The sequence below is a fragment of the Rhagoletis zephyria genome, unplaced genomic scaffold (genome assembly GCF_001687245.7).
Source record: "Rhagoletis zephyria isolate East Lansing unplaced genomic scaffold, Rhagoletis_zephyria_1.1 Rzeph_scaffold_00169, whole genome shotgun sequence".
In the NCBI taxonomy this organism is placed as follows: domain Eukaryota; kingdom Metazoa; phylum Arthropoda; class Insecta; order Diptera; family Tephritidae; genus Rhagoletis; species Rhagoletis zephyria.
The window spans coordinates 234,799-256,908 of NW_016157253.1; the positions used below are offsets into that span (position 1 = coordinate 234,799).

General features: G+C 34.6%; 2 protein-coding genes across 2 annotated transcripts in view; one reads left to right on the plus strand and one right to left on the minus strand.

The window, feature by feature from the left end:
• LOC108355851 (transmembrane channel-like protein 7) overlaps positions 1–22,110 on the plus strand; it is a 120,099-nt gene that overhangs the window by 74,992 nt on the left and 22,997 nt on the right. The window lies entirely within an intron of this gene.
• Nipped-A (Transcription-associated protein Nipped-A) overlaps positions 1–22,110 on the minus strand; it is a 90,954-nt gene that overhangs the window by 49,921 nt on the left and 18,923 nt on the right. Inside the window, exons 3-7 of the mRNA XM_017606978.1 lie at positions 21,256–21,450; positions 21,029–21,195; positions 20,872–20,968; positions 20,513–20,651; positions 20,086–20,458 (exon numbers count right to left, since the gene is read on the minus strand). Of these exons, the coding sequence (XP_017462467.1) occupies positions 20,086–20,458; positions 20,513–20,651; positions 20,872–20,968; positions 21,029–21,195; positions 21,256–21,450 (971 nt within the window). The remainder of the gene's footprint in view (positions 1–20,085; positions 20,459–20,512; positions 20,652–20,871; positions 20,969–21,028; positions 21,196–21,255; positions 21,451–22,110) is intronic.

A 22,110-nucleotide genomic window follows, 5' to 3' on the forward strand; every position in this document is an offset into this window, starting at 1 on the left:
CTATTACCAACAGAGGGGCGACCACTATTAGAAAAACTGGGCTTGAACTCAGGCTCTGCGTAATGCTCTACAGCAGCCGCCACTACTTTTACATATATTTCTGGTATATTCAAAATACTATCCCGAACTTCGGAGTGTATATATGTAAGATAAAAAAGAATGAGAGGTACTATAAGAAAATGTACTCAAAATTCTGGAGCAAATGAAAAAATGCTCATTGAAAATAGTTCACATGTATAAATTAAAAGATATAACTTAATAGGTTACAGCGCTAAACAAAAGGAAAAGTTAGAAAAAATAGCAATGCGGTTTGAAGGAAACATGAAGCCATAAAATGCTTGTTTGTTTCGTTAATACTCTGAACTTTGTAAGATATGGCACTCTATTGTTTGCAGTAGTTTGCAAATATTCACTAACACTCTAAAATCGCAAACATTTTCGTGGGATGTTTTTGCTTGATTTCGAATTGAAAATACATTACGATCATATTGTACCGAAATAAGTGCGGTATCCCTGCATTTTTGTAAAAGCCAGAAAAAGCATAACGCTAGCTTAGAAAGAAAAGTTGCTAAGTCCCATTTTAAAAATTTTACAGGAGAGGAAAAAATCTTTCTATAGCCATTTTCTTTAACTATTTCGCAAGACTTTGAATCAGACATTTTGCGCGTTTAGAGCAAAGCAAAACTCCATAAGAATCAGAAGGATTCGATATTTATTAAAAGATGTCGTATTATTTTGGCCTTATCGGATTTGTGGTGCTTCTTTTGGACTTAGCAAATTTTCCTTTTATTGCTTATTAAGAGGAAAAAGTAAAACAAGTACCTTTATAATTTTCGAAACGATGCGTATTCAATTTCTCTAGCCTCCAATATCAAAATATGAGTTTTCATAAAAAGTGGACTTAGCAACTTTTCACTCTAAGCTAGCGATAAACTGTATGAAAAAATGAAAGGGAGAAGTATACATGCCTTCTATAATTTTCATGATTCCATGGTGGAATAATAACAAGGTGTTGTCAGTAGCGACGTGTTTGTTGTGATTTTGACAAGATCGGCATGCTTATTTTCAGTGCTGCCGATCTTAATTTTTATACTACTATTCGTTGGGAAATAGTATCTAAAATACTCCATTTCAGTAATTCGTTTTACCGCGATTTTCAAAGAACTTGGTGTTTTCAGAACAATATTAATATTTAAAATTGCTGGATTTGTATAGTTTTTGTCCTCAAAAAGTAGAAAAATAAAAGATATCGTGGTTATCAATGGAAAAAAACGTACCCAGAAATCGTATGGAAAGGCGCTTTTTTATATTAAATAACTTTCGCAGCATTGCCATTATATTGAGCCAAATGAACTACTGATACACTAGAATAGATTGGCTGCATGGTTAAATTAGGAATTCGCTTATATTAGCGATATTTATGTGTTTTAATCTATTTAGAAAATCATTTACAGTCTTATAGGAAATTGCCTTACTTTACGGCTTTTACTTTTTTAAAGTTACAACATATGTCCAAGCTGTGGGGAGCTGCCGATACAAACATATATTAAGGCTTATAAGCCTGTAATTATACATTTTTCTACATTTAATTTAAGTAGTATGCACCAACGGATTAAAGGTAGTAAATAATTAGTACCTTTTCTAGTACCTTAAAAATTGCTGACCGATATGGATATATTGCAGTTAGTTACTGACCAACACCATTGTTAATACATGCGACACCACATGTCATGATTCAATAATAAAAGGTTTGCTCAAAAAGCAGTTTTCTCGCTCCCTCTTGACAAAATCGGCTCCCTTAGCAAAGCACTGTGTGTGGGTTCGTGTGTGTGTGCAAAGCTTTTGTAAGGCAGCTAAGGGAGTGTCAAAAGTCTAATGTCAATAATGAGCAAACCTCTAATTATTGAATCATGTATAATTTTGACTTATATGTATATTTGGCAAGTCTTTGTGTAAACAAAAATATCAAATTGTCATTTCTTTGCCAGCTTGGAAAATATAGGCTTATTTTTACTAAAACGTGATATAAAGCTCATTAAAGTGTTCTGTAATGCCTTTTTGTAAGTTTGTTATCATAGTTCTTCGTATTTTTATTGTCCACTAAACGTGAGTGGCTTCAATTTAAAAAGTTCTAGTACAAAGAATTTCTTTGTTCTGAATTTGTTTGTTTATTGTTTTTAATTTTTAAAATTCATACTTTTGACATGTATGTGAATGGCGGAGTTGCCGTTTCCTCCTTTTCGGTGGGTTTTTATATTAAAAAGGCATCAAAATGGGAAAAGCCCCCCTTGGTATCTCTGCATCTGTTAAACTTTTTATGGGAAGATGTATGAAAATTCAACTTGCTATAATTTACATATGCTTAACGTATCACAACAGTATGTTTACAGTATCTCCCCATAACTTTTCATATGAAAAAATTTATTATATGCATCCCACTCGATATCATTGAATTCCTCATTAGAACATGTAGTCCCTCTATTTTAGCGTATCAACAGTTCATATGGCTTCATACCATGTAAATGCACCATCATGATACAATAATTTTTAGAAGGTAGTTTCACTTCAAAATTTTTGAGATAAACCGTGTCTGTGACAAACACGCAATGTGGCCACTGCTACGATATAGAACTTGGGGATTTTCGCTTGTTATTTTAGATATTTTTTAACAGAACATGTAAAGATTTATACGACCTTTAACGAACGGCCATAATGGAAAGTTTCCCCCATAAAAATGAAAATATAACGGCAATATTTCTTGTTTATAATGGATTAGATCCATCGCACACCACGGACTTTATCGGCCGCCGATCGAGATGGGCTCGCTAGTCTTTCCATTGCACCACAACTTATTGGTCGGAGCGATTAAGCTGGTGTAGTGTGCGCACCTCCATACATCTTCATGTACATATTTCAAGCGAGCCCTTTTATTTAAATAGGCGGCCGATAAACTCTGTGGTATGCGGTGGCTCTTATAGCTGCATCCTTACACCTATTCCGTGTGTTGCAATATCCACGAAAGCAGCAGTTAACTTTTTATGAAGAAAAATATTTAAAAATATTCGAAAATTATTATTTATTTTTTTTTTTAAATTTGGTACAACAAAAAATACGAAACACGTTTTCTGTCAGATAGCTAACATGGCGGATAAGAAGAAGTGAAACTACCTTTTAAAAATTATTGTATCATGGTAAAACTTAAAAAAAGTACTGACAAAAAAGTCAACAAAAGCAAAAAAGCATTGCTCAAATTACTCGAGAAAACTCGAATTGCTCGAGCTCATGCTCGAAAATTTTCGAGTATTGAGTATTGAACAAGTGTGCGAGTACTCGTTGCTCATATACCCGGACTGTTTGAAAATGTCCGAACAAAATCGTGAGCTCTAATATGAACGTTTCAAACGTTCCATATTTAAATTGGCCTCTACTTGTATCAACTTACGTCGAGCGCACATTTAGTACATTCAAGGCTTTTCTTCGCGAAAATCAAATGAAAATGCTGCGAGAAAATTTCAAAATGCATCTTGTGGTTCAATGTTACTACAACTATACAGATTTAAGTTTTATGAATTAGAAACTCGAAAGGATAAAATAGTCAAAGATTCAAAGTACAAATTTTTCATATAATGAGACTAGTTCATAGTTTTTCTTTTTACTTGTAATATAAACATTTCTAAAATAAATGTATTTTTTGATTGTTCTTCGTATTTTCTGTCTTTTTTTAGTGCCTTATTTTGCTTTTTTTGCAAATACCTAGTGCCTTTTCCTGCCTTTTTTGCAATACCTGGTGCCTTTTCCTGCCTTTTTTGCTATTTTATTTTGCCTTTTCCAGCCTTATTTTCGTTATTTTATTTTGCCTTTTTTATAGGTTTTTAGGTCCAAAAATCCGTTCCCTGGTGATAAATAATAGAAATATATACTATGTTATAAGTTTATAAAAACACAATGAGATGACCATCGAAAAAGAAAATAAACTTCAGAATGACAACGTCTTATGCTTATTTGCAAATAATACCACTTATCAATACTTATTTATGTGACTTAGTTATTTGCAAATAAAAAATTAACTTTGGGTTTATGCGGCAAAGTTTAACATTTTATTACGTAGTAATGAATAAGTAATATTCGCACACAAAACCGCCTTCGCAAAAAGTGCAATAAAATCCGTACCCCTTTCAGGAGTTAGCAGTGGTCAGTGCATACATACATAAATTTCAAATATACTCTCAAAATCTTGACCTATGGTCAGAAAATTGTTTTTCGAGTGTTACATTTTCTTTTTGCTTATAATTTCAACATTTCTAAACCAATTATGAATCTTGATATATCATTGGAAAGCAAATAAAAAGACGCTTGTAATACCATGTACTGACCGACATCGACAACATGTTTTCGTTGCTAAAACTGGTTTTCGACTTAAAACATGTGTTTTCGTCCATGTAAAATCTGTCAAACGAAAACCAGTTTTCGCTGAAAACTACTTGAAAACTCACGTTCCACTCATTCTAATCGGTGTCTTCACTAGTTTTTTTTCGATTATTTATCGAAGTGGAAGTAATATTTTATCATCTTTAATACGCCATTTCGGATTTATTGTTGATTGGCTGGCAAAAGTAAAATAAGAATGAAAGTAAGAGGTTGCTAATGAAAAGAAAATGAGGGAAAAGCATTTTGGTTTTGTTTTTGTGTAGTAAAGTACTGTAATCAGAGGATGTAAGAAATGTCAACGAAAACACTAACAGCCGGTGTGAACAGCCTTCAGCCCACAATCCCAAAACGCGTTTTCAAAGTGTTTTCGTTGTCGGTCAGAACATGGTATAATGGCATGATTCAATAATACAAGGTTAGATAATTATTGACAGCCGCGGTTTGACACTCCCTTACAAAAGGTTGCATTTACGAAGGATGGGGAAAGGGGAGGAATGAAATACATTGCTGCGAAAATGGTAGCAGAAAAGTAACCAAAGTAGGCAAATAGTAGTGAAATTCCTTTTGTAAATTCTAATGTATTTGCAGGAAATCTAGCATTTTAAACGAAATATTGTACGAAATGTTAATATATCTACGTGAATTACGCAATTTTTGTGTTATTTAGCCGTATAAAAACTGCAAAAAGACTCAAAATTAAAATAAAACTACTATGAGATCGATGTAAACATCCAATTTAAAAACAGTTTATGTTTTCATCAGTTAAATATGCTTCATATGCATATACAAATAAACATATTGCACAAAAGCTGATACTTCTATTTCCCACCAAAGCTACACGGTTCCCAAGTAAATTTGCAAAGAAGCAACACGGTGCCACTGCTAAGGGAGCGGTGGGAAAGAGACAACTGTCAGTTTATCGAACCTTGCATTATTGAATCATGGTATAACGGTTTGTAGTTTACTGGATGTCGATTTAACAAGACGACGTACTTACCTTAAATATTAAAACAAAATGCACATTTTTACCGTTTTTTTGTCGATTTAATCAGTTTGAAACGTTTTTCTGTTCACAAATAAGTGCGTTCGCGTATTGATAGTTTTTGATAGTTTTGCTATTCGCGTACACAAAAATCCAGCATAGTAGGGGAAATTGAGAGACCAAACTGGAATTTAATTTTGATGAGAAGCTGCTAGTTTCTGCTGAAAAAAATTTCCGCAGCGATTTGCCAGCAAGAAAAACTAAAATAACTTATTATAACTGCAAATGTTTCGGTAGAAAGCAAATACTCAATAACTTACTTAGCAAATTGCATCAGACAAGCTTTTAATTTAAATTATTTTTATGGTTTTCCGTTTTATGCTTTAGTATGTAAAGGAAATGTCGATCAGCTGTAGTAAAAACTTGTAAGTTTTTGCTGGTTTTGCGTTCGCGTACTTTTGCAAACATTTCTCTATTTGAGAGAGAACTGATAAAAGTTCATTTGAATGTTGCTGTTGAGTTTTCTGCTGGAAGAATACGCGAATATACCTATTGTAAAGCTACATTATATATACGATTAACTTTAACTTCAGAAATCAACTTTGAAAACTTTTACAATTGCTGTTTCTGATGGTTTTATTTCACAATTATTCTGTAAGTTATTGGAAAGTGTAGAATGTGTTCTTAGTTGTGAAATTTTTCGATACACAATACAAACTTATTCGCAAGGTAATGAAAAACGAACATTTTGCATCTAATGGGTCAATTATCGATAGCAATCGAACTTCACTTTCGTTGCTAGTTGCCAAAACGATATTACAGATGGCAACTAGCAACTTTCAACTGACAACTGCAGTTGCTACAAAGTGTATTTGCAGGCGACAACATTTTTGTGGTTGCTGGGAATGTTTTTGGAGCGTATTTAGGAGCGAAAATTGAAGTGTCATATATTTTACTTTTTAATAATTTAATTATTATTAACATTAATTATTATTATTAACATTTTGCAATACAGTTTACTTTTACAGAATAATTTAAAAATAAAACAATAACTTTAAATTTTAGTTCCCGTGGAGTACGCCCTATGGCGAAACGAAAGCGTACACTGATTGCAAATTTTTTTCCTTTATCAACTAAAGCAACTCTTTTAAAACTATCCACACACCAAGTTTTCCAAACTGAAGTCATTGCTGTGGCACTTCCTTCTGCGAAAAATCGAGGATGTGCGTAAGCTTTTATGAGCAGAGGTATTGAAGTTGAACGAAGAGGTTCGTTCATCTGTTTATTAACCAATTATACTACAGCTCCTTTTGGAAGTCCTCAATATGCTTTGAAAATGAACACAAAACGATAATAAAAGAAAAACCTTGAAAGCATTAACTTTTGCTTACAGTGCACGCGGTAGCTCTAGAGGATTGGAATTATCCTTTAAATGTCGCCTGATTGAGGCCGCTTTTCTCTTCCTCTTAAACACATAATTGTGATGAACTTAGCTTTATTGCTGTCTTTTAAAACTCTTTATTTTAATAATTTAATTTTACTTGCGCAGCTTGTTTACAGCCGCTTGCTGATTGTGGCACTGTCAAATTTCGATTATCGATAACTCTACAGCAACTTACGATAGTTGCCATTCGTAATACAAATTTTCGAACCGTGGTTGCGTTGCTATCCGTAATCGACCCATAAATTAAGTCCAGTTGAAAAAAGAGCATGGGACAGCTTTATTTGCCTAACCCAAAATTTTAACGAGTTTCTTCAAGCATATTCTGAAATGGGGTATAATATATCAATTAAAATTCATTTTCTACATTCACATTTAAGTTATTTTCCTAAGAACTTGGCTCAGTTAAGTGACGAACAAGGTGAGAGGATGCTTAAGGGCATGGATGCAGTAGAGAAAAGATTTGAGGGTAAAAATAAATTGAGCATGCTAGTAGACCACGGATGAAAAATTTAAATTTCAGATTGTATCTAATATCATAAAATAAATGCACCTAAATGAGACAGACTGCACCTAAAAAAAGTTACAGTATTCATAAGAAGTTTTTTAATAAACTTGATTAGCTTTTTTTAACTGAGTTTATATCTACATCCAGAGTATAGTCTAATGGGAATCGGAGAATCTTTATTTTTGCAAAATTTTGACTACTGAAAAATTCTGGCGAAATAGACCAAAAAAACACTCTGGCGAAGTTTACTTTTTTCCAGTATTTTATAAAACAACAGGAAAAGTCTGCTGATTTATCCGATTCCCGTTAATAGCTGCAGCAAGTCTAGAGAAGATAATGGGAATTGCCGTAAGTATATTCGAAAGCAGTTTAAATACATTCCAGAAGTCAAATAGCGAATATGGGTCAAATAGCTATTGTCTCAATTTGAGGGCCCTCAACTACAGAAAATTTGAATAAATCTTAGACCCAGGACTGTATGGGCGAATAAAATTAATAGAAAAGTTAAAAATGTTATCATATGTGGGGAACTAGAGCTTTTATGGTTTCAATAGGTAAAAAAAATGCATTCCAACAATTGCAAAGGTAGATTTCACACCGTAAGTCGAGAGGGGAGTACATCGGTCTAGGGGGAAGGACGTTTTATGGCAGAAATTAATTCCAATTTCGAATATAAAAAATACAACAAGAGTTAAGAATTTTAGGATAGCTAAGTAAAGGGTTGATTTGTCGTCGTGGCTATTCTAAATCCAATGTAAAATGTTTAAGAGAATACACAATATGATTTTTGTTGAGTTTTGTTTTATTTAAACAATCTAAGCAATCTCTGTATTTGTAATTTTAGAATATTGTCATATTTTTTCTCACTTGAAAACTTTTATTCAAACCAAACGTGTACATTTTCTGGAATATTAAATCTTTTCTTATATACAACCAAGGACTTTAATAATTTTGTTAATTTCTTCCTTTTGACCACTTTTTCCCATGCCGACAAGTAAATATATTATCACAGTAAAGGAAAAAGAAAAAATAATAATAAAAATTCATCTAATCTAAAATCTAGTGATTGTACCTAATGTACCTTTGGGTCAGCAAACGTCGGAAAAAGGTACAATTGTACCTACCTTTTCATCCCTGTAGTGGACTATTGCTGGTCTCTGAAAAGAGAAACATGTGACGGTGTGTACAAAAAAATGATATAAATATTTTTTTTTGCTCTTCTTAATAAATATTCATTAAATCTATCAACTTTCAATGTTTATTTTTAAAGTCAATGTAAAACATATATATTTGTGGAGCATCATATTCAAATCTAATTGAAATGTAGTTTCATATTTGGTTTGCAGTTATTGACGGTTTTATATCTACAAACCTTTCAAATTGAGATTAAATCGAAAAAGATCTGTAAACTTTTTTTTTTAATAATTAAGGTTAGTACGCCATATCTTTATTCAGAAATCCCGTATGAACGCATTTTTATTCTCTTTCCAATGACACATCAAAATTCAAAATTTGTTCAAAAACGTTGAAATTTTAAGCAAAAAGAAAATGCAACGTTCCAAAAACCTTTTTTTGACCATTGGTCAAGATTTTCAAGGTATATTTGAAATTTCAACTATACCGTTTTTCATTACTCGACCAGGCCCACACCATGCGCTATATGGCATTTCAAGTTTTTCGACTTTTTTTCCATTATGTTACGTAGTGTAATTAATCGATTTAAGAAACCATCTACATTTTTCGTTTTTCAATAAAGCTCCCTAAAATATTGTACAAGCACATGATTCAATAATACAAGAATATGTAATTTGTGACAGCTCAAATTTGACACTCCTTTGTCAACTTTTTTTTTTGTACTTTTTGTAGTAGGAAAAAGGGGGTGAATTTGATCGCCTTTTGCGAAAACGGTAGTATAAAGGTACTAAAAAAGTACGCAAAGTATACAATTAAAAGTGAAATGTGTATTATAACCTTGCAGGGAAAGCTACTAGTTGTGAACTTGAATTCTACCAGTTTGCGTTTCAGCTCAACTAGTTCACGTTCTAACCTTTTTCAGTGTTAGCGACTGGTATTTTTAACATTACGATGTCCTACGAGATGTCAATTTTCAGGCTATGCATCAGCATCTACTAGTATAAATACTAGTAGCATCATACCAGTTGATGAGCTAGTCTGCCAATTCATGCCCCGTGAAAAGCATAAGTGTGCCTTTTTGCTCCCGACGCTGCAGCAGTCACAATGGCCGAGGGAGCAAAGCACTCGCGTGGTAAGCCTGAGGTCCCAGGTTCAAATCCTGGCACAAGGAAACTTTTTTATTTTATTTTTATTTTTTATAAATTTATTTTTTTGTTTAGGCTGTTTATTGTAATTTTTAAATTTAATAAAAAAATATTTTTGTTTAATTTCTTTGTTTTTATAGCACAAGCATTTCTTCCTAAATGTTTTTTTGCAATGCAATTAGATTTTCAAATTTGTTATTTGTTTATAAATTGAATAAATTATTTTTACTTACATTTATTTCACTTTAAACATCTTAACCACCTCCAAGCGGCCTCGAACCTGCGTTTTCAGAACCAGAACCAGTAGTCTTCACGTGACGCCACAGCCGACATTTGTAAAAAAAGCAATTAATTGCGTTTTATTTTTGGCTTTGGCAATTCAAAGGGAGATGTCGCTGATCGCCTAAGTTCTTCGAAATTGTCGAACTGGTAGGCACATACTAGTTAATGAACTAGTATTTTTTCTAACTGGTTTGGCTTTTCACTGCAGGGTAATTCTATGTGAATTGACAATATATTTGGTATTTTGTAAAAATATACATAATTTAAGTTATTCGTCATTTCCTGGAACAAATCTAGAATACAGCCCGTTTAGCTATTCAAAAACGAAAAATGCTGATCATTAGAACGTTTTACGCTTATTTCAACCATGCCAAAATTATTTGGTGCAAGAAAAAAATTAAGACGTTTTAGAAGGTTAAAGTTAAATTTTTTAATTTTTTAAATATAAATATATTATTAACTACATAACCGATTAAAAAAACTAGTCACCATAAAGATAATTAATTTATGATTTAATGTACATAAAATCACAAAAAAAAGGAGCAAATGCTATTTTTTCTTGAAATAAAACTGCATAATTAATGGTAAAGAAATGTATATTATATACAAGTACAATTTATTATCTTTTATTCGATATACATATTTTATCATGGTCTACTTTCGGGTTTTAAGAATTTAGTGATAATAAAAAATTTAAATAAACAAAGCAAATAATCTTATTTATTTTTACCTACGCCAAATCTATTTGGTATCGTTGAAATCAGCATAAAAAGTTCTATCAATCCGCGTTTTTGGTTATTTTATAGCTAAACGGTCGCTATTCTAGAACTGTTCCAGAAAATTACGCTATCGAAGGTGATGCCAACGAATATTTAGTATGAAGAGATTTTGGTTTTTATTAATTGATCCCAACGGTTTTACCCTCCAACACGAGGAGCGCAGTACGCATGACGTACGGAACTGCCGAGCCGTGGGAACAGGAGTTTGTTAACAGGTCTATTCTGCGCTGGTAACATAAATTTTGTAACCGGTAATTAAAGTGTCTGTCAATTTTTAAACCTTTTTCGCATTCTGTGCTCTCTTGTAACCGGTAAATTTGGTTACCATCTCATAAGCTGGTAACAAAATATTGCCCCGTGAAATATGCAATACAGGAATTTCCACAAATCTTCATAGCTGAATTGCTGAATATTTTCACTGCATTACCAACGTACCTAGAATCGCGGTGACAAGAAGTGGTAACATTTTTTGGTAATAAAATTTTGCGGTCACAAAATCTTCGGTAACGTGCAGAATAGACCTGTAAGTGTCGAGATCTAAAACTATTCAGCTACAGAATCAAAATCATCAGCTGATTAGATATGCTAAAGATAGTATTTCAATTATTTAGAGAGGAAATGATTCTTTTCGAGTCCGATATGTGAAACGAGCTGGAATAAATCTTGACATAAACAACAGAATGGCCCCTATTATGAGTTGCATTCGATTTTCGATCTTCGCTGGCTATCGAAGATCGAAAGTGAAATTCGTATTATGAGCTATGCAAGCGTGTCGAAATTTTCGTTGAGTATCGAATTTTCTGTCGAACAGAATTTTGCTTTCGTTGGTGTAGCGAAATGTTAGAAACTTTAAAAATGTATGATTTCGCATTTGTTTTCTTACTTTTTGGCGGCTAGACACTAATTTCAAACAATTTTTATTAATTTTAAGCAGTTCTAACGTCGTAAATAGTAAACACAATCTCGAAAGTCTGGTTTTACATATGAAAGAAAATCCCTATACGCTGTGGGCACGATCTCTGAAAACAAAATCATGGAGCTGTTTATAGTTTTAATATATTTTAAATAGATTTGGATTACAAAATTTCTTAAGTATATTGTATGCGAAAATATATTCCAAAGACTGCACTTAAACTCTCACGTTTTCTGCTCCTGGCCAGTTTTTAAGCCCTCATCCTCTGACGAATCGTTCAACCAGAACTCCGTTGTGCTAATTAACATTTTTTTTACCACGCTTTTATAAACTCGCTTCCTTTTTTATTTCATTTTAATTTGCACAAATTTACATATGTACATACATATGTATAAGCACACTATTTAGTTTGCTCGATCTGTAAACAAAGCTTCTCAGCGGTGAAAAATATACTATTGTGAACAACCTAAACGAGCGAAATTCACAATAGCGCTATTCTTCATCGAAAGAGCGCAATAATACCAAATGAAAATTCGTTCGATCAGCACTTTCGACCACAGTCGAAGATCGAATGCAACTCATAATAGGGGCCAATGATACGTTTAATTCAAAATTAGTTTTGCATGGCTTCAAAAACAGAAGTCGAAAGTGTCTTGACACTCGAGAGGGAACATTAAAGTTTACCTCAGCCAGAAAAGCCGGGCTATTGATCAAGCCTGTATTTAATTTTACGATAAATATTTATACCTAGCATTTCTCTACGACTTGCAAGTGTAGGCAAATTTATGAGCNACGTTTAATTCAAAATTAGTTTTGCATGGCTTCAAAAACAGAAGTCGAAAGTGTCTTGACACTCGAGAGGGAACATTAAAGTTTACCTCAGCCAGAAAAGCCGGGCTATTGATCAAGCCTGTATTTAATTTTACGATAAATATTTATACCTAGCATTTCTCTACGACTTGCAAGTGTAGGCAAATTTATGAGCTTTAGACGACTAGTGTAAGGGAGGAGATTGTAGTCTCCATCCCAGTTAAAATCACGCAATGCAAACTGTAGAGTGAGCAACATTCTGCACAAGTAAAGGAGCCAATTTTATGTGTGGGAGCGAGAAGACTGTTTTATTACAAAACCTTTCTATTATTGAATCATGGTGCAGCAAGGGCGCACCCAGGAATATATTTTAGGGGGGGTTTTATATTTCTGAAGATATATCACCGGAAAATACTGAAAATTTGCTTCAGATAATACACTCTTTAAAATAAATTTATGCAAGTTTTATGTACAGTATGTAATAAATAAATAAACTTTTTAAAATTCATAAACTGCACTTTATTTACAGATTAACAGAACTCAAACGCTTTTAACCGACTTCAAAAAAAAGGGAGGTTATTATCTCGCCGGAATACATAACTTTGGGCCACGTGAACCGTTTTCAATAATCCTTTTTTTATTAGAAAGATAGTACCTCAAGGTTGGTCCCGTAATTTGTTTTAGAGATCCGATGATTGGATCATGAAGAAGTTAACGGTACCCCAAAATTTGAATATGAGAATTGAAGTCGGTTGTGTTCTTTCCTTAAAAACTACTTGTTTAATAAAAAGTTCTATAAACTCAAGATGCGCTCAACTTTCAAAAGTACCTAATAAAAAATTTTAAAAAAGAGTCAGTAAAAATAAATTTATTGATTCCATGAATTTTTGCACTTCTATGTTTATTTTTTCGATTTCTGGTTTTCGATAGAGATGCAAAGCAAAAGCAAAGCAAGAGCAAAAGCAAAGCGCTTTTTCAAGCAACAGAAATTATAATAAATATTTCTTATAATTTCCTTGAGAGCTGGATTCTTAGCTTTAAGATACAGATTGTATTTGAGGTTATTAGCTTTTGGGGGGGGGGGGGGGGGGGGGGGTTTGAACCCCAAAACCCACCCCTTGTGTACGCTAATGGGTGCAAGCATAAATTTTCGTTCTTTTGCCACTCTTTCGCTGCTATTTTCCATTTACCTGTTTAATTACAAAGTTTTTTCTATATAGTTGGGTAGTTTAAACGAACTACAATAGAAAATTAGTTGTGATTTGTTGATACATTTTTTAGAAACAATTTTTTCTCGTGGCCAGTTTTTAAATTGTTTAAGCCAAGGCGAATTTATATAAGGTGGTGTTGTTTCATCAGCTGTGAGTAGCGTTTGATTGTCAAAATTTTGTATTTCGTTAGCGAGTGAGTGAAAACGTGAGAGTGTTTGTATTTTCTGTCGCCCTTTTTCATTCGGGGAAGAATAGCTGAAATTTGACAATGGCCCGCTAAAAGCAAAAACAAAATACAAGTAATTGTTGTATTTGTTGAATCGATACCACCTTATATGTATTCGCCTTGGTTTAAGCCAAAAATGGAGCGATGCCATATGCGCTGGAATTGCAATTTTAGCTATATGAGCTGTCAAAACAGTTCACTCACTTTATCCGGTTCATTTTGTAAAATCTGCCGAAAAATTATTAAAAAATGGAGATGCCTTTTGAAGAGAGAATGGAGAAACCGCTAAAATTTGATAAAATTAATTTAGTATTTTTTGGCCATGGAGTTTTAGCAATGGCGAAAATTGGAATCCGGCTGCAGTTTTCCATTTTGTTTGTCATTAATATTGACTTTATGGCCTTTATGCTGACGGCTATTTTTAAGTCCATTAAGATGAACATAGATTTCTGGCCCGTCTACCTAAAAAAATATTTGCTCAGAAAACAGTTTTCTCGCTCCCTCTTGACAAAATCGGATCCCTTAGCAACCCTGAAAACCAAAGTTCCCGAAATCTTAAGGAAATCGTTAGGTATCTCATTTCTGTAACGATTTTTTTACGAATTTTCAAAGAAAATTATAAGAAGTGGTTGACACGAACTCGTAAAGAAATTTCTGTACGAAAAATAAAGAAAATTCGGGAAAAATTCTGAAAGATATTCTTCACATAGCAGCATTATTTTCGTTGCTTCACAGATTTTCTTCCGAAATTTCGTATAAGAATGGAAGTGTGCGTAATTTATTTCATTTTAGAAAATTCGGCAAAAAATCGAATTAAATCATAACGAATTCTTTAAAATTTCTTTACAATGCAGAATACTCTGAAAAAATGGTTTGCAGGGAAGGCGCTGTCTTTGGGTGCGTGTGTGTGTGCAACCATTTGTAAGTGAGTGTCAAAACTCGAATGTCACTAGTGAGCAAACCTTTAATTATTGAATCATGGGAGTGATATACATATGATACTCGATCATCTGCGCCCATGCTCCGACGGAAGAGAAGGACGAGGCGTCCAAGGATCTATTCTATGAGCGCTTAGAGAGAACATATGAGCGCTGACCCCGACACAATATAAAAATCCTCCACGACGAAACGTCCGATAACGGCCTGAGGCTGATCGACTTTGCCGGGGACCGGAACATGGTAATATGTAATGCTAGGTCCCAGCATAAAAATGTCCACCGAGCTAGAAGACAGCCGTCTTCACATCGAAAAACGAGAAACCAAATCAATCATGTTATGATAGACGGAAGGCATGTTTCCAGTGTTTTAGACGTACGTACACTGCGAGGGCCAAACATCGACTCGGACCAAGCCAAGATACGCACCCGACACTGTGCACCAAAATATGTGCGCCCAACAATGCAAGGAAAGCTTAACTTCGAAATGTTCCAATCACAGCACACGGCCAGTTTATTCGCCATTCCACTCACGCACCAGCTCTCTGAGAGCACTCTTCAACAAACCGACATACGCGAGCAGTACAACCACATTTCCCGCTCATTGAGTATCGCCGCCGAAGAAATAGTCGAACTTCAGCGAGCCCGAAAGAGCAACTGGTACGATGAGAAGCTGCAGAGGAAAAAGATGCCGCCTACAGGGCAACGCTGCGATCGGGCGCAACGCGAGCCATGTGGGACCGTTATAGGGAACTAAAGAGGGAAGCGAAACGTATTTGCCGAATTTAGAAGAGAGAGGCCGAAATACGAGAGCGCGAAGAGCGAAGAGTTAGCGACTTACTGAAGGTTTCGTAGGGAACACTTTCAAATTGAATGGCAGCAGCACTGAAAGTAGTGGAGAAGACGAACCCGAGCCCCCAGTCGATGACGATGAAGTCGATGTCCCACCGCCTGACTATGAGGAGGTACGAATAGTAATTACACGGTTGAAAAACAACAAAGCTGCTTGAGCTGATGGCCTGCCAGCCGAGCTATTCAAGTACGTGTGCTCAAGAAAGCGAACCCGCCATTCGCGCCAACTATCGCGGGATCAGCATAGGTTACAAGGTCTTATCGAGTGTATTATGTGAAAGACTGAAGCCCGCCGTTAACGAACTGATTGGGCCTAATCAGTGTGGCTTTAGACCTGGTATATCCACTATAGATCAGGTATTCACAGGCCAAATCTTGGAAAAGATCCGCGAGAATAGGATTGACACACACCACCTATTTGTGGTTTTCAAAGCTGCTTTCGACAGCACGAAAGACGTTGTCTTTATGCCTCGATATATGAATTTGGTATCCGAATCGCGAAACTAATACAGCTGTGTAAAATGACGTTGAGCAATACCATCAGCTCCGTCAGATTTGGGAAGGACCTCTCCGAGCCGTTTGATACCAAACGAGGTTTCAGACAAGGTGACTCCCTTCCGTGTGATTTCTTTAATCTGATGTCGGAGAAGATAAGAGCCGAAGAATTTTACAAGGGCGTACAATTGCTGGCATATGCCGACGACATCGATATTATCGGTAAAAATAAGGGCTACGTCTGTTCTGTCTTCTCGGGGTAAGATAGAGAACGAGGACAAAACGAAGTATCTCCTGTCATCACACAAACAGTCAGAGCATACGCATCTCGGCACACACGTCACTGTTGTTAGTTACTAGTTTCCTCCCGACGAAATACTTGACGGTGGTACCGGAGGGATTGGTACATAGACGGTAGGAGGTTTAGTGGGCTAAAGTCTCACACTGACTGGTTTGGGGTTTAGGCTTTCGATGCTTCCTGTTCTAAAAAAAAAGTAAATAAAAAGTAAAAAATAAAAGTTACAAGTTTGAAAAAGTAGACGTCTTCGTTTATTTGGGAACCAGCATTAACACCAATAATAATGTCAGCCTTGAAATCCAACGGAGAATCACTCTTGCTAGCAAGTGCTACTTTGGACTGAGTAGGCAATTTAGAAGCAAAGTCCTCTCTCGTCGTACAAAGATCACACTCTTATAAGTCACTCATCATGCCCTGCTGGTGTATGGGGCGGAGGCATGGACAATGAAATTTTCTGATGAAGCGGCGCTTTGAGTTTTTGAGAGAAAGATTCTGCGAAAAATTTATGGTCCTTTACGCTTTGGCGATGGCGAATACCGCAGACGATTTTACGATATAGACATAGTGCAGCGAATTAAAATTCAGCGGCTCCATTGGTTTGGTCATGTCGTTCCAATGGACAGAAACGCTCCTGCTATGAAAATATTCAACGCGGGCTGCGATGCTGGTAACAGAGGAAGAAGAAGGCCTCCTCTGCATTGGAAAGACCAGGTGGAGAAGGACTTGGCTTTACTTTGCATTTCAAATTGGCGTCAGTTGGCACAGAAGAGAAATGACTGGCGGGCTGTTTTACATATCAACGTTTAAAGTACAAACCCGCGTATCGCCGTTCTGAATAACCGCATAATTGATATTTTTTGCCAAAAGTTGGATATACTAGCCAGAAATGCGATGGCTTTATAAGAAATGGAGCCATTTTGAAATACGAGTGTTTTTACTCTTGTACGAGTGTTTACTAGAATTGCTCGGTGATTCCTAAAATTGAGTTAATTTTTTTCTATGGATACGTTTTCGAGATATTTGTAATTCACCGTTATTCAGCTGAAAGCAAAAATTTGTTGCTTTTAATCACGTATATCTTACGAACCAATTTAAAAACCTTAACATAAAACAAACCGTATATACATCACTTTCCGATAGGGCTTATAGTTTCTGAAAAATTAATTAATCATTCCAGCTTTTTTTTTAATGAAAAAATGAGAATAAATCAATATTTTACAGAAGAAAAATTAAAAAAATAACAGGTTCTGTGCCAAATTTTCTGCATTTGTACTAAAGCCTGTTCTGTTACAAAACAAAATCAAGTTACTGCTGAAGAAAATCGATGGACAAATACGAAATATGAGTGGTCAAATGATAATGCGCAAAGATTTTTTGTATGAAATAAGAGCAGTAAAGCGTATTACTCGGGTGTACGTGGCGTATGAGTAACACGCTTTACTGCTTTACTACTGAATTTCATTGGCTTTCATTTGCCGTATTTTATATTAAGATTTTTAAATTGGTTCGTAAGATATACGTGATTAAAAGGAACCAATTTTTGCTTTAAGCTGAATAACGGTAAATTCAAATATCTCGAAAAAGTATCCATTGAAAAAAAAATTAACTCGATTTTCGGAATCACCGAGCAATTTACATAGGAATTGGATAGTGGCGTCTAGAGAACAATTTTGCTGTAAACCAGTGTAATTATACTAAGAAAAATGTATAGTGAAATTATAAGAAAACTTAAATTCAAATAGGTTAATAAAGTCAAGGCTAATGTTAATTCTAAGAACCAAGGAAAGGAAGAACAAAGGAAAGGATCCTTTAAAAATACCTTGAGTGATTTTCGAAATTAGACGGACTGATATGTTAAACATGCACTACATAATTGTGACCGTAGATATGTAGGTATGTATTTCGAGTGGGTACATTACGATAGTTTAAAATTTTTTGGCTTCCTTTTGTTTGTTTTTGAAAATGTTGTGGATTTTTCAGGTATAAAAAAATCTGTATTTTGTTATTCTTATAATCTATCAGTTTTTTCTTATATCTGTTGTTGTTGTTGTTGTAGCGTCTACAACAACGCCGTCCAGATCGGTTAATATCTCAGTCGTTGTCGTCAAGCTCACCTAACGGAAGCTACAAGAAGCGTGCAGCCTCAATGTGGAATGCTAAAAACTAAATTCTAAATTACCTCCACTTAATTTGATTTCATCAAAATCGGTGAAGGTGAAATAATTCAAAAGTGTACCAAAAAGAGCATGATTGTGTATTAATATATAAAATATCTTAATATATTGCACGCATTTATGTACATTTCGTCGCCTGGGTAAAATATTGTCATGAAGGAAGATTGTTTATGAAGGATTTTCTTAAGTAAAATTTTTTCGTATGCGACATTTGCCACAAGTTTGCAGCCCCTTTGTATGATATACAATAAAATGGAATACAAATTTGTACTAAATTAACGATAATAATAATAATAAGATTGGCGCTTACACATATGTTAGTGTTTGGCCGAGCTTCTCCTCCGATTTGTGGCGTGCGCCTTGATGTTGCCACACAAAGTGAAAGGACCTACAGTTTTACGCCGACTCCGAACGGCGATTGTATTTTTATGAGAAGCTGTTTTTCATGGTACAAATACACTGGTTATCGAAGATCGAAAGTGAAATTCTAATTATGAGCTATGCAACCGTGTCGAAATTTTCGTTGAGTATCGAATTTTCTATCGAACAGAAATTTGCTTTCGATGGTGTAGCGAAGTGTTAGAAAAATTTATGCTTTTGTATTTGTTTTCTTACTGTTTGACGGCTAGACACTAATTTTAAACAATTTTTATTAATTTCATGCAGTTCTAACGTCGTGAATACAAAACACACACTCGAAAGGTTGGTTTTACTTGTGAAAGAAAATCCCAATACTCAGTTGGCACGATGTCTAAGAACAAAATCGTAGATATGTTGATAGTTTTAAAATATTATAAATAGATTTGGCTCACAAACGCCTCTTTAGACAGTCGGAACTATGTAATATATCTGTAGACAAATTTCTTAAATATATTTTGTGTCAAAATATATTCGAAAGGCTACACTTAAACTCTTTTAAACATTTGCTACTCCTGGCCAGTTTACTAAGCTCTCATCCTCTGACGATTCGTTGAACCAGAACTCCGTTGTACTCATTTTACCACGTTTTTATAAACTCGCTTTTTTTATTTCATTTTAATTTGCACCAATTTACATTAATGTGTATAAGCACACTTTTTAGTTTGCTCGATTTTCTCAGCGGTGAAAAATATACTATTCTTCATCGAATAAGCGTCATAATACGAAATGAAAATTCGTTCGATCCGCACTTTCGACCACAGTCGAAGATTGAATGCAACTCATAATAGGGGCCTAAGTCTCAGGGTATGACCACAGCAAGCATTGCTGTTTGCCTAAAAAAGGACTGCTTTACGCATTGCTGATCTTGCGGATATACCAAAGATAAAATTAACTACCAAAAGAAATGTACTGCAAATATAGTTTTCATGAAGTACTTACATAAGTAAATTGGTATGTTAAAAAAAAATATGCAGATATATTAAACCACAGACCACCCATATTTTCGGGGGTTATTTATAGTTTTCATTAATTGCGATTTTTCATCAACTTACCACTTTTGTATAATTGTAGGTAATTGAATTTTCGCTATTGTTTTGAATTTGTAAGCGAAAACTTTTAACAAGGATATCAATATATTTCTTGCTTTGATTGCATCCAATTCACTGTGCTGCCTGATGCAGTCCACTAGGTTTAGCAACAATTTACAAGACATGGTTTGTATACCAGTTGCCAGAGACTCATCGTGAACGTTTTTTGAAAACAAATTTACTGCTTTTTCAAGCACATCCAAAGACAGACTCTGCCGAACATGATGGGCCAAATCCGCCAAAGTAGAATATGCTAACGGTCTAATAGATTCCAAAGTAACTCCCTTTCCAATTAAGAGATCTTCATTGAAAAGCTTTTCTATTATAGGCACGAATTCTAAAATAAAACACTTCAGTAACTTCAATCAATAAATAGTACGAAATGCTATACTTTGCCGTAAGTCCGTTGCGAAAATGTGTCGTGCAGCTATTAACAATTCTTTCCTTAAATGAGCTGCTTCTTTAGGACACAATTCCATCAGACTAAGCATTCCATTTGTAACTGATGCTGAATGTGTAAGTATCAAATCCTTAAATTTTTCATTAGTTTGATTTTTGCGAACTAAACGTAGTCAGATACATACAGTGATGTTCGATGAAATGGAACAACGACGTGTTGCCGAGTTTGGATAATGGTTACATATATTATAGAGTCATCTATATTTTTATAAAAAAGCAATAATAATTTACAAACGACATGGCTCTTTTGCATCCAACATCACTGTGATTAATTTATATATTCATATTTACCTGAAATATCCTAACAATGTAGGCTAAAAAGGATAATGTTTTCACCTGAGCGCCCATAAAATCAACAAATATTTCTTTATTAAGATCCGCAGAGTTCCTAAATGTTTAAAGGCATTATTCGAGATTTTTAATAAAATGTAATAGTCCTTATGCCTACCTTTGCTGCGCGGATGGCTGTAAATTGATTGTAGTCATAATCAAAGGAATAAACTCGGAAACTTCTTGGTGAACTGCAGTTTTATATATCTGGTACATTAAAACAACGATAATGGGCAACTCCTGTAATACTCTTAATGACAAAACTCCTTTAGGCAAAAGATTAAACTGGAATATATATATTCAATTTTATGGTCTATATGTAAATAATGTATTAAAATATCTTACTACTTGTGGTGAGGATTCTTGCATATTTTCGACATGTATGACCCTAGGAGCATAAGTAATAGACAGCAGATGGTCAATATTTAGTTCCTTTAGATCTTTTACTCGCATCGGTTGCTGCTTCTGCTCGAATATTTTATTCATATGGTTTGGCAACTCTGTATATATATCCTTCACGTATATAAGGAAGTGTTGAACCTATTCAAAATAATTTCAAAATACCAATAAAAAATGTTCTATATACAAATGCTAGTATACATAGTATGTATTTATTGCATGTACATGTGTATGGAAGGAGCTTCCAAAATTACGATAGAATATTTGAAATATATATTATATAAGTGATTTCAGCCAAGTAAACTAATAATCTAACACTTACATATGTAAGTTAAACACATTCACAACGAAAACTAACCCAGCCAGCAGAGAAACGTACTTTTTGCCGAAAGTGCAGTTTTCGTACATTTTTCGTATCCGGAAACGTCCAGAAAACGATTTCCAGATTTGTTCCTTTTTCGTATCCGAAAAATGTCATCATCTTATTTCAAAACAATAACTTTAAAATATTTGTTCAAGTTGAGCATTTGAAAACATGTATACGTATTCGCCAGTAGCTGAGTGTGCAGAGAAGTGTGGTACTATTTGTTAGCTTTCAGGAGGTCCCAGGTTCAAAGGGTGGGATCCTGAGGGCATACGAAAAGATGCTATGAGTCATGGGGCGACTCTCCGCATGCCGGGCATTCGTTTAGAACATCCTCGTTTAATCTGCTTAGGTATGAGTTCAACCTGCTGCAGTAACCAGAGCGCAGTTGGGCTATTGTGGTCCAAGTCTCCGAGGCAGACGAAGTTCTATCTCGT